The sequence below is a fragment of the Anarrhichthys ocellatus genome, unplaced genomic scaffold, assembly GCF_004355925.1.
Source record: "Anarrhichthys ocellatus isolate YVR2014 unplaced genomic scaffold, GSC_Weel_1.0 scaffold3, whole genome shotgun sequence".
In the NCBI taxonomy this organism is placed as follows: Eukaryota; Metazoa; Chordata; class Actinopteri; order Perciformes; family Anarhichadidae; genus Anarrhichthys; species Anarrhichthys ocellatus.
In genome coordinates, this window is record NW_022280033.1 from 487186 (window position 1) to 499227 (window position 12042).

Here is a 12042-nt window from a genome sequence, read left to right on the forward strand (position 1 = left end):
ACACACACACACACACACACACACACACACACACACACACTCTCTCTTCCCAGCAGCTCAGAACTATCTGTGGCTGCTGTAGAGAGGTAGACCTGTGAATGTTAAGTGTCTCCCTTTAGGGGAGAAGAGAAGGCCGGCTGATAAGTTAGTCAGCAGCAAATCCAACAAGTCCTCATGAAGGCAGAGCGGAGCGAGGTGACACGACACACACCACATCTCTGCTCTCACACCTCCACACACACACTATATAAAAAAACATTGCACTTGCAGAAGCACCAAGAAACATACAGACACACAATGACAAAAAAAGACTTGCACACACACATTAGCTCAGGACAATAAACAAACAACAACACGCACACAAACATAGTGAAACTCACTGCGCCACACACACACACACACACACACACACGTGAAGTGAAAACTGAAATCCTCCCATTTGACTGGAGCTGTGGACACGCTGCAGCTCTATAAATATAAATAAATAAAACGTGTGAAGACAGAAGAAATCAACCTGAACGCAGGCAGAGTGGCTCCATCTGCACCCCCCCCTCCTTCTCCTCCCAACCTCTCCCCCACCACCACCTCCTCTCTTGCTAATTACAATTGATTTATTATGGACCAGGTAGCTTATCAGGTGCCTGGTGAAATTACAATGGGTGTCCGAAGGCTGTGAGGAGAAAGAGGGGGGTGTGGGGGTGGTGGTGTGGGGGAGGGAGGGTGGTCAATGTCGAATGACAAAATCAATTAGCATTGATTGGCAAAAGGTTCATTTTGCCAAAGAGGACGCAGTCGAAGGGGATTAAACTTCCCTGGCCCCCTGACAACTTTGATACGACACAATGACTGCTTCTCTGGCTGCGGTATAGTTAACAAGCTTTCAATAAAATACCCCCCGCTTTCTCTCTTTTTTAATTCTCAATGTGGCTGGATTTCAAATCAGGCATCTGCTCGTCGGGGTCTAGCTAGGAAACAGATAGCATTGATCAAGTATCAGGGAACGAAAATCCCCTCGCAAGCTCGCATCTTAATCCTCATCAAGAAGCCGACGCAAGAATTCAAATCATCCGGCTTCAGGCTCCGGATGAAGGCCGGGCCATTGGAGAACAGATGGAGGGAGAAGGATCACCTGACGGTAGCGTTACCGTCTCGTTAATGAACCAGGAAATGGAAAAATAAACCATTTTGTCATGTTCTGAAAAGTGACAGGTTGTTTATTTTGCGTCACAGTCGATTATTTTAAATCAGTAGCGATTCTTTGTTAATTTAAGTGAATTATTTGGTTGTAAAAATGCATCTTAGGACACAAATATAAGAGTTTGAACACTGTAAGCAACATTTTTTTTGACACTTCCTCAACTGCCCAACACCTCCAGAGTGATCGTGTGTGTGTGTGTGTGTGTGTGTGTGTGTGTGTGTGTGCGCGCGTCTTACCCTCGATGGCCAGCATGGCTCTCAGCTCTCTGTTCAGTAGTTCGAAGCGTCTCTCCAGATCGTGCTCTTTCTCCCTGTGGCAAGTTAGAGAGAGAGAGAGAGAGAGAGAGAGAGAAAGTGTGAGTAAAAAACACACACACAACAACGTTCATCAATATGTTAATGACTAAATCATTAAGCACTTAAAGAAACCTGCAATAAACATTGATTCGGCTACTCGCCCGAACCTTCTCCGGCTTCGCATTAATCTACTGCACATAACTGATACACACACAGCCCTGGGTGAGTGTGTGTGTGTGTGTGTGTGTGTGTGTGAAGAAAGAATATAAAGACAGAAGAAAAGGTGGTGAAAAAGCATCAGAAACAGAGAGAGGTGGAGGATAAAAGAGCAGGAAAATTAACAATGAAATAAATGTGCATCTAAAGTGTGTGTGTGTGTGTGTGTGTATGATGATATGTGGCGCGCGCGTGTGTGTGTGTGTGTGTGGCACAAATTAAATTCTTTCCTCTTTCAGCCATATTAAAAAATGAGCTTATTCGGCTCCCTAATAGAATTTGTCCTTCACAGGCTTCTTTTCTCTTCGCCTCCACAAAGAGAGAACAGAAAGGCTAATAATCAGCCCTTCTGTCAATTGGCCACTTTAAAAGCCTCCCCTTTCCCACGATATAATGTGATTATGAATACTTCAATCTCTCTCTCCTCCATTTGCACTCTTTGAAATCCCAACAGCCGCAAATGAAGGAGAAAAAAAGGCAGCGTGTGTGTGTGTGTGTGTGTGTGCGTGTGTGTGTCCACCTGTCGCAGCTGACCACATACAAAGAGACTAGCGATAGAGTGATGATCACCACATTTCTATTGATTTCATATCCCGTCCACATGTAAATCAATGAGCGCATAGATAGAGGGGGTGAATGGAGTGGAGAGAACACTCCCAACCCAGAGTAGCTTCAACACGTTTGATCCAACACGTCTGTGACGTTTCCAGGTTTCTACTGCATATATACATACATATACATATATGTATGTATATTTGTATATAGAGAGATACGTACAGCAGAGAGAGCTGGTTCTGTCGTCTGATGAGGGCGTTCTTCTTGTTGACCAACATGAACCACTCCTGCATCATGGCCTCCTCCTCCTCCTTGTTGTTGCCTGGAAACACACACAGAAAAACAAGCTCTTTGTTAGCAAAGCAACATGTACTAAAAAGCATTACAACACATTGCACATATTACACAACCAGAGAAGAAAAAGCAACATAATGCACGACCCAAACGGCCTCAGGCAACCTTATTTAAATGTCTTTTTGCAGAGTCAGCATGTCCACCAGATATTCATGTGTGTAAATACACTGCTCGCTCGTGTTCCTATAGTGCAAACATCCACATACTTCACGCCGTGTCTTCACAACGTCAATACGGCTTCAACCGGGTCGGGATTAACTCGGCGATTACCGTGGAGCGCCTCCACAGAGCGGAGCCTCTCTCTGTAGGGCGGCACACATCCCACCGATCACTCAGTTCGGTCACCTTCTCCAGTGTAGAGCTAACGAGGCTCAGACGCACGGCTAATGTAAGCGTGAGCTGTGACTCACCGGTTACGGCGGGATGCAAACAGCCTGATACGGACGAAGCGCATTGAATGGAAACCTTCAAACGTCAGCTGTGAGAGCGGCCTCACGTCTGACCCCGGAGGAACGAGCCGTCTCTGAAACCAGACAATCGAGGCGATCTCAAGAGAGATTCAGGGATCTGAAGACCAGCTATCAAGGAGTTCTTTTACAGTTTGCATTTTCTAGCATGAGACGACATTTACATCTCAGTTATTCCAGTTCTATGGTGCTGTTAAATGCTTTTGTTTTGGTAAAACAGGCCTCGATTTTCAAACACAAAGACGCTCGTTTGGCATCATTAAGACAAAATCTTTGATTACATCTATGAATTTACATCTAATGTATATAGTTAAGATGACAGAATCATCTCCTACAACTAAGCAGAGAATATAAAACAGACATATGTGAGTCTTTCCAGATTAATACAAATTACAGGATGGAGAGCAGAGTAAATAGCTGCTATAAGATGTAGACATACGTCAGTGTTTTTGGGTTCAGTGTGTGTGTGCTGAAGCGATCGTTTTGTTTGTCTTTCTGTCTCTCCGTCGTCGGGTAAATAATCTCTACTGTGGTCAGCTTGGCTCAGCGCGGTTTGTGTCTAGAATTGTGGATGCGAGCTTCTCCTCCTCACTGGAGGCTGTTTAACCAGCGACGGCGAGCGTTAATCTGACACTCAGTGCGTCTGTGAAGAGAAGAAACGGATGAAAACAGAGGAGGCGAGATGAAAGATCGTCTCAAGGCTTATGTTATTATCTCTTTTTTTCTTTCTTTCTCCGTTTCTCAAGAGGAGGGTTTAATAGCTGGGAAGCGACACGACAGGCATCATAACAGAATTAACACGAAGAAGACATTTCACACCACTTCTTTATTAATTGGGGATCCTCTGAATAATAAGAAGGGCATTGGTGCGCTGTATAATGGAGGAAACACATGTATGCCAAGCTTTAACGCTTTATATCTTTCATTCCTGATTATTTTCTTTATTTTATCGTCTCTAAAATGTAACTTTTGCTCTCCTCCTTTCTGATAGATTCAAATGACTAAACATGCAAGACTATGAACTTAAAAACAATAGAAAATTATCACAAGCTGTGCGTAAATTCAGCCGCACACGCACACACAGTATTGGGCCGCTGCTTCACTGGCGACAAAAGGCAGGCGCGCGGATGTGTGCGTGGACACCGGTGAGTGTGTGGACATTTGTGATACTCTGAGCCAGCAGATGTATGTAATTTCATTTAGGAGGGTGGAGCGGGGGGGGGAGAGAGGGGAAAAAAGAACGAGCGAATGAAAGGAAGCTTCAGGATTTAGCGGAATCGGGGGCTCGTGGATTACTGTAGTCAACTTTGAAACGGACGACACTCGGAGGGGGGATAAAGCCGGCGCTGACAGGTCATTGTGCTGCCTCCAAGTCAAATAAAACAAGCAAATAATAATGGCAAATATTAAGCTCCTGTGACATTGTGGCGAGGCGGGCTGGAAGACGAGGGGGGATTATAAAGCTATATCCCCCCACCGCTAGCCAGCCAGCAGCTACCGACCAACCAACGGACGCATATTATGAAAGGAGGGAGGGGAGGCGAAGGGAGGGAGACAGAGAGAGAGAGGAAAGGAGGAGAGGTCAGAGGAAAGGTAGGGTAGGAGGGAAGAAAAGGAGAGATGAGGGAAAAGGGGATGAATGGTGAATGAGGTGGCGACTGGAGGAGCAGCTGAGCGGCTTCAAAGCCAAGGAAAGAAAAGGAGGGGACGGAGGGATGTAGGGAGGACGAGTGGGGCAGGACGCTTCGACAGCTGCTCAGCATCCTCCTTCCTTCACTCAACCTCTCTCAGAGTCCACCTCTCACCTCCAGAGACCACCTGACTCTTAAAGAGACAGGTGCGCCTGCAGCTCCTCTACTGTCTAACATTTATGTCTGGGAGCTAAAACTCTTTAATACGCATTCAAATTAAATATCAGACACATTTTTAATTAGATAATGGAGAAGTTTATGATTAATTTGGGGGAGTGGCATTAGTCCCTGTTGTATTTAATAATGACAGAGACTTAAATGTTTACTTTAACAACAAAAAACATTTATATTCAAATTACAAGCATGAAATCTTCACGTTTTAGCAGCTGGAACCAGTTTAAAACGATTAGTCGATCATCACAGTTGTTTTCTGTCTTAATTCATCAATCAATCCACTAATTGAGCACCAATCCACTGCATTATGTTACTGCAAGTGACCAGGAAACTACAGCAACACAGCAAAAAACCTGCTGTTTCAGTTTTATATATGCAGAAGATTAAGAGGAGCTGCACTCATGAATGAATGCTCTACTGCAGGGTTGAGGGTTCGACTCCCACTGGAACAACCCTTTTTTATTGAATTGTACCCACTCGTACTGGAATGAGCGCGCCCAACGAATGGCATATGTTAAGAGTGACAACAACAGAGACGTTGTTTTGTGTGAAGACAAATGGTGTAAATGTCCCTGGCAAGCAGCACTGACACTGTGTCTGTGAATCCAGCCTTGGCTTCCGAGAAGCTGCGGATCCATGCTGGCTCTCGGGGGGCCATCTTGGATCAAAGCATCTGGCGACTTGGCAGGGTTGCATTCTGGGTCTCGCTGCTTGCCTCGCACGCCATTTCTCAGCGCTGTAAACAGCACGGAGCAGGGCACAGCTCTAGAAACAGGAACCTGAAATCTACCGAGACCGGAGCAAGAAGTTTGGCGTCGGCACAGCGTTTGATCAGGACATCAAAGGATTAGTGAAACATGTCTGATGGAGATACGCAGGGGTCTCCCTTCCTACAGGAAAACTTTATCGTCATTAATATCATGTTTGGTGTCGCCGCAGCTATCGATGGTGAGGAACACACGAGATACAATCAACTCAACGAGATACGACCGATACACACATCCCCACCACCCCTCTATCTGATCGTCTGTTGTTTCACTCTCACAAACACAACGGCGGAGATACGACGACATGAGCGTGTGGAGGAAGACGGTTATCCTGAAGAATATGTGTTAGGGAGGGTCAACGTGTGTTTGAATGCATCCATACGAGAGTTAGAAATAAAAGAATCGAGGGAAGGAAAGACAGCGTGGGCCTCTATAGCCAAATAAGATTAAGATAGCTATCTTGGCCGCTGTTGCATTCAGGGTAGATATGAATAATGGAACCCACCCTGAGGTGGTCGTACTGCTGCTGCGGTTTCTGGTTTTTAATTAAGTGTGTTATGCTACTATGCTAGGTCTCCCTAAATGCCTGCAACGAGTAGTTTTAGTGAGTAAATACTCACTAGTATGTGGACTACTTTCATCGTGGCCCAAAGCAGCAATGAGACGGTTTTATTTGTTTTAATGTATTTGGCCTCCGTTTGATGCAAACGCTCCAACTTTGAAGGTTTGATTGTCTCTTTATTGAGGGCACTTTTGGTGACTAAAGTCGCCACCAAAAGGTGCACTTTAAGCTGCAATTAATCATTATTTTCACTATGAAATTTGCTGTCAAATTAATATTTTCATCTATGAAATGTCAGGAAATGGTGAAAAATGCCTCTCAAATTTTCCCAGAGGCCAACATGGCGTCTTCAAATTGCTTCTTTTTTTCATGTCCGAGCAACAATCCAAAACCCAAATGTATTCAATTAATATCAATCAGAGAAAAGAAGGAAACATTTCAGAAGCTTAAAATAGCAAATGATTGGCATTTCTGCTTTAAAAAAAATCACTTAAATGATTAAGTGATTATAGAATATCAATAAAATGACTAATTGCTTCAGTGCAATTAGTCAATTTGAGGAAACATTAGTCAATGAGTCAATTCTGGGGCAACACAGGGCTCAATACTTTGACCTTCCAGTTACGGAGCAGACAATCAGGCCAAGCACAAACTCCAGGTATCCGTTTAGAACGTTATGAAATACGATAACTGGATGAAAGAGAAACTTCTTCTCTCTCTCGGTGCCTTGAAGGAAAGAGTTTAGATGAGGAGAAAGGAAACGAGACAGAAAACATTAAAAAGCTGTGATCACAGCACGTTCATCTCATTTCTTATCCCACCATTTAATCCAATAGCTGCTAATCCAATTTGTCTATCGGACATGTAAAAAGGAGGGGGAGGAGGAGAAAGACGAAGAGGAGGAGGGGAAAGGGAGGACGTAGAGCTGAACTTTCTGAATCGCTGTTTATTTAAAGGACTTGTGTGTCTCTCCCACCGTCCGACCGCCGAGCTCGTCTCGTATCAGCGGGGAATCGGCGGAGATGAAAGCCGAAGACGCATGAAAGGAAACGTGGAAAAAGGAATAAAAAAGAAACAGGATGAACATTGTTTTCCGTGATTAGGGTAAGAGCTCGTTAAAAGGCCGTCACTGCGGCGCTGTGAATATGCATGACAGGGGCCGGCCTTAATCAGAGGGGTCCGGGGGGGGGGGGGGGGGGGGGTGCATGTGGGGGAGGGGGTGGGGGGGGGGGGGGGGGGGGGGGGGTAGTCTGATTTAATCAATGTGAGGAGAGGAGTGTCTTGTTAGGAGCTTTGGCCATAGAGCAGAAAACATGCAGCAGAAAAACTGATTCTACGTTAAATAATCAGATTCAACAGCTTCACGTTTTATAAAAGCAACAGTTTCTAACTCGGCAACATGACAACACTTGTGTGTAAGACTCGACCCCCCCGCTCTACATTTCACGTGTGATTCCTCCTCCCTTGTGCTCTTCTGTTCTGCTCTCTACTGGAGTGCTGCTGAGGGGTATTTCTTCTTTCTCTTTTTTCTGGGGGGAAGGCTTGTTCGAGGCCTTTTTAGCCGCTCTTCAATGGCACAATGGTTTTCAGCGTATAGAGCAGATTCCTGCTTTATTGAACCTGTGTATAATGTCTGGTGAATGGAACACATTAACCGATTCACACTCACCTCTTTGCCCCTCCCCCTCCCCCCCTCCACGAATAGAAAAAGGAGAAAAGTGAAATAAGAAAGAGAAAAAGGAGAAACCTTCTCTCACACTGAGGCACAATGACTGCCTTTTCCACCGGTGTCATTTGTCAACCACTGCTTGCTTTACAGCCGACAAAAGACGAGGAGGCAGGAGTGTGTGTGTGTGTGTGTGTGGGGGGGGGGTGAACTGGGTCTTTTCCATAATCATAAGTGGGGCTGCATAATAATTTGTTTCTAATTGCAATGTGCATTAATGTTGGAGGTCTGTTTCAGTCAGTATGGTGATGATATTAGTCATCTGGGTCACATGTTAAGATACTGAAGTAGAAATGAACTCCTGTTTAGCTGTGAAGGGTTATTCAAGTAAAGGTTACAAATAAAAGATCAATAACTGACTAATGGAGAGCAGGTAACCAATATAAACTGATCTGTGTCTCCGTGTCCTCGATAGCCTGATGCTGGTCATGACGACACTAAATAAACATCAGTAATATGTTTACTGTCTGTAAACATTAAACCGACATAACAACACGTTCTGAGAAATATGTTGAACTCTGACATCTTTGATGATTAACTTAAAATGCTTCACATCCCTGAACTCTGTACGACTTTAGCTAAAAGATTATGAAAGTCAACAGAACATCGTCTCCTCTTACGTTTCTCTTGTACAAAGGAAGCATCTTAGATTTCATTTCTAGGAGACGACGTTGGACAGAACATCTGTATTTGTGTCTCTAAAAGCTCATTGTTGGTGATCTCTCTCTGTTCTAGCAGCCCAGATCATGAGCACAGACTGAAGGAGAGATGAACTATGTGGACGGCGGGATCACTAAAGCCTCTTTTAATGAGCAGCCGAGCGTCCACATGCATCACGTCACTGTTTCAACATGTGTGTTCACAGACCGAGATAAAACAGACGACAGGTCTGTGCTGCTAATATGTTTCCTCCTCTCATCCCACACACACACACAGCCCCCCACACACACACACACACACGCGCAGCCTTGGGCAAACAGGTTTGACCTCAGAGCTAACAGTAGGCCAACCTCCCGACGCCTCTCATTCCTCCACCTCAGAGGTTAAGAGGAGGCGGGGGCTCGTTCAAACAGAGTTCACATAATAGACTCTCTCTGGAGATGAAATGTTCATATTGGGAGTCTACACTTTGCGCACACACACACACACAGTTTCTGTTGCTTGCACACAGTGTGTTTGAGTAAGAGAAGTCATTTATTTTTAAAGCCGTGTTTCCACCAAGTTCCTGGTCATTTTTGTCCACTTTTAGGACACTTTCCAAGAGAATGAACAGGTTCCTTCAGCACATTGATTTTAAGACCATAGTGGAGGAAACATTACGACCATGAGAGACTTGACCTGTAGCTCAAAGACTTGGGACTTGACTTAGGCTACATCTACGGATAACTTCTGCTACGTTTCTGCAGTACACGATGCTTCATCTCTGATTCGAATGTCCGATCACGTGATCCTTTTCTGTAAGAAAACTAACGACCACCAGCGGTTACTTTCAACATGGATAACGAAGTACAAGCATCGCTGACCTTGTTGTCCATGCTAGCAGCTGTTGTGCAGTTATATTCTGCGTTTTATGAAGCTACTACTGCCAACATGAGCAGGAGGAGAGCTGTTATTGGAGTTATCAGCCCCGGTGGTATGGACGGAGATTATTTATGAAACGCTCATCTGGACTGAGAACGTTTTGATTTAAAAAAAAAGAAGAAGTGTAGCGGTGTGGACGTAGCCTCGGACTTGAGAGCATCTCTATTAGATGAAACACACGATTATGTTAAAAAAAAAAAAAAATCAAGCTTTTTACAAGAAGTCTATATGAAATGCAATTTCTGGAGTATTTTTCTGTTTGTCTAGCAGAACCAGCCAAGATGCGACAATCAAATACAATCCCTTCCCTTCTCCCCCCCCCACCCCCCCACCCCCCACTCCATCAAATTGTGTTTTTGCTCCAAATCAATAAACATTATCAGAGAGTGGCAGACTATGGGCTGGTGGAGGCAGCCTCTGTCTGTTAAAGCCCAGACCGCCACCGTCTCTATCGCAGCCCGGGTGAGAAAGGCCAGGGAGGGAGACGGAGAGAGAGACACAACATGAGGACGCAAGTAACGAGGAAGGAAAGTAAACGTACGAAGGAAGCAGAAGACAAACTGCATCTTTGATGCATGTACGGTCCAACGGGGAACGTTTCTCTCTCACACACGACAGTAGAAAACAATCAAAGCGAGCGGAGTGGAAAAGAAAAGAGCAGCGGTGAAGCATCAACGTGTTAAAACAAGAATCCCAACAGTGCACTCGACGTCAACAAGAAAAATGAAAAATAAATCTACGACTTCACACACTCCCTGACTCACTTCAGAGCCAGAAACCGCTGCTCTACGAGAAGCATTTGACTGAGCTCTAAATAAGATGAGTTTCAACCTGTCCCCACTTGGCTCGGGGCTGGAAAAGGAAAAATAAAGGCGGGGGGGGGAAGACACACACACACACACACACCATTTCTCAATTACCTTTCTCATTATTGTCACCCGTGTGTTCATTACTACTATTATCATCCTCCATTTTCTGACGCACACACCCCCTCCTCCCACTTTAGGCTGTCGTGTTGGATGAAGAGAAGAAGAAGAGCTTTTTTCTTCTTCTCTCTGCGAGGGCCAGAGCACTTCAGGTAATTAATAACGCAAGACAGGGGGGGGGGGGGTAGAGAAGAGGGTATGAGAGCGAATGTACTGCCTGAGTGTGTGTTTTTGCTGAGACGCCTGATTGGGGAGCTCACCTGCCGATACCCCCTAAAAGGTATTTTCATTAGCGGGCCTTTTATTTATTATTTTTTTTAACCATACACGCAGAGGAACAAAGCCTCTGTCTCCACTCCAACTGGACGGGGCCCTCCAGGAGGCCTGTAGCTGTGTGCGGGTAAGAGCGAGGAGGAAGAAGAGGCCATCCCACGTTCGTAATCTCATGACAAAAGGCAAAAAAGGGCATCATCCTATTAACAGCGTGATCTTCACCGGCTCGTGCTAGCTCCTTTTCCACAGGGGGCTCTCTTCTATTATTAGGTGAGTGGTGTGATAGGGAGCAGAGAGACCCCATGCCGGGGTCCTGCCTGGTACCTGGTTCTATTCTACAGAACGAGAGCCTTTGCTTGGACCGGTGGGGGCTGCTTTCTATCAACCGGACCAGTGGTGATGCTCTCTGTTTGAACTCGCATGACTCCTCAGCAGCACTACATCCATTAGCATGTCGGGGATCAGCCATTGAGGGAATGCTTGCTTTGAATATTGTGGAAAAAGCTGCAGCATCACCTGCAGGGATGCACCGCTCAGACTCATTCAGAACCGATCCAATGCTAGTCTGTAAGTAATACGCTGTATGTATTCACGGATTACGATACTAAACATTAAGTATACCACAGTAGACCTTCTACTGACTGTTTAAAACGTAATAAAGGTGATTTCCTCTTCTAGTTTCTGTGTGTGTGTGTGTGTGTGTATACAGGTTTTACCTTCAACAACACCCACTGCTCACACAGATACACTTTAATTAATAATTTACATAAAGGTTATAAGCTTCAGAGAGTCAAGTCTTTTTCAGGACATGTACGCCGTGTGACTGCGTATTACTGCAAAGAACACATTCACTCTCTCCTGCACTAAAGTCAGTTTAGCTAATTTAGTGCGATAGAGAGAAGTTTGAGGGACCTTTAAAAAGGGATGTCAAAGTAGAGATACTGAAGAGATGCACTCCTCACAACCTGCCACACACACACACACACACCTCTCATCATCATCATCGTCCTCCATTCTCCTCTGCAGCCCCATAAAGAGCCTGTGATGACCTGGGTGTGTAGCTTATTAACCTCCCCATCAGTTGTTATCAGCCAATGAATAGCCCCGTCATCTGCTCCGCCTCCTGAATCTAAGGGTGGAAAATGTTCTCCTCACATCAGGACTATAATTCAATCCACACACATCATTCAAGGTGCGTGCGCGCACACGCACACACACACACACACACACACACACACACACACACACACACACAC

General features: G+C 45.1%; 1 protein-coding gene across 1 annotated transcript in view; it reads right to left on the reverse strand.

The window, feature by feature from the left end:
- The window catches only part of ehbp1 (EH domain binding protein 1), a 132778-nt gene that overhangs the window by 6849 nt on the left and 113887 nt on the right, over nt 1-12042 (reverse strand). Inside the window, exons 22-24 of the mRNA XM_031840771.1 lie at nt 3030-3142; nt 2488-2637; nt 1435-1508 (exon numbers count right to left, since the gene is read on the reverse strand). Of these exons, the coding sequence (XP_031696631.1) occupies nt 1435-1508; nt 2488-2637; nt 3030-3142 (337 nt within the window). The remainder of the gene's footprint in view (nt 1-1434; nt 1509-2487; nt 2638-3029; nt 3143-12042) is intronic.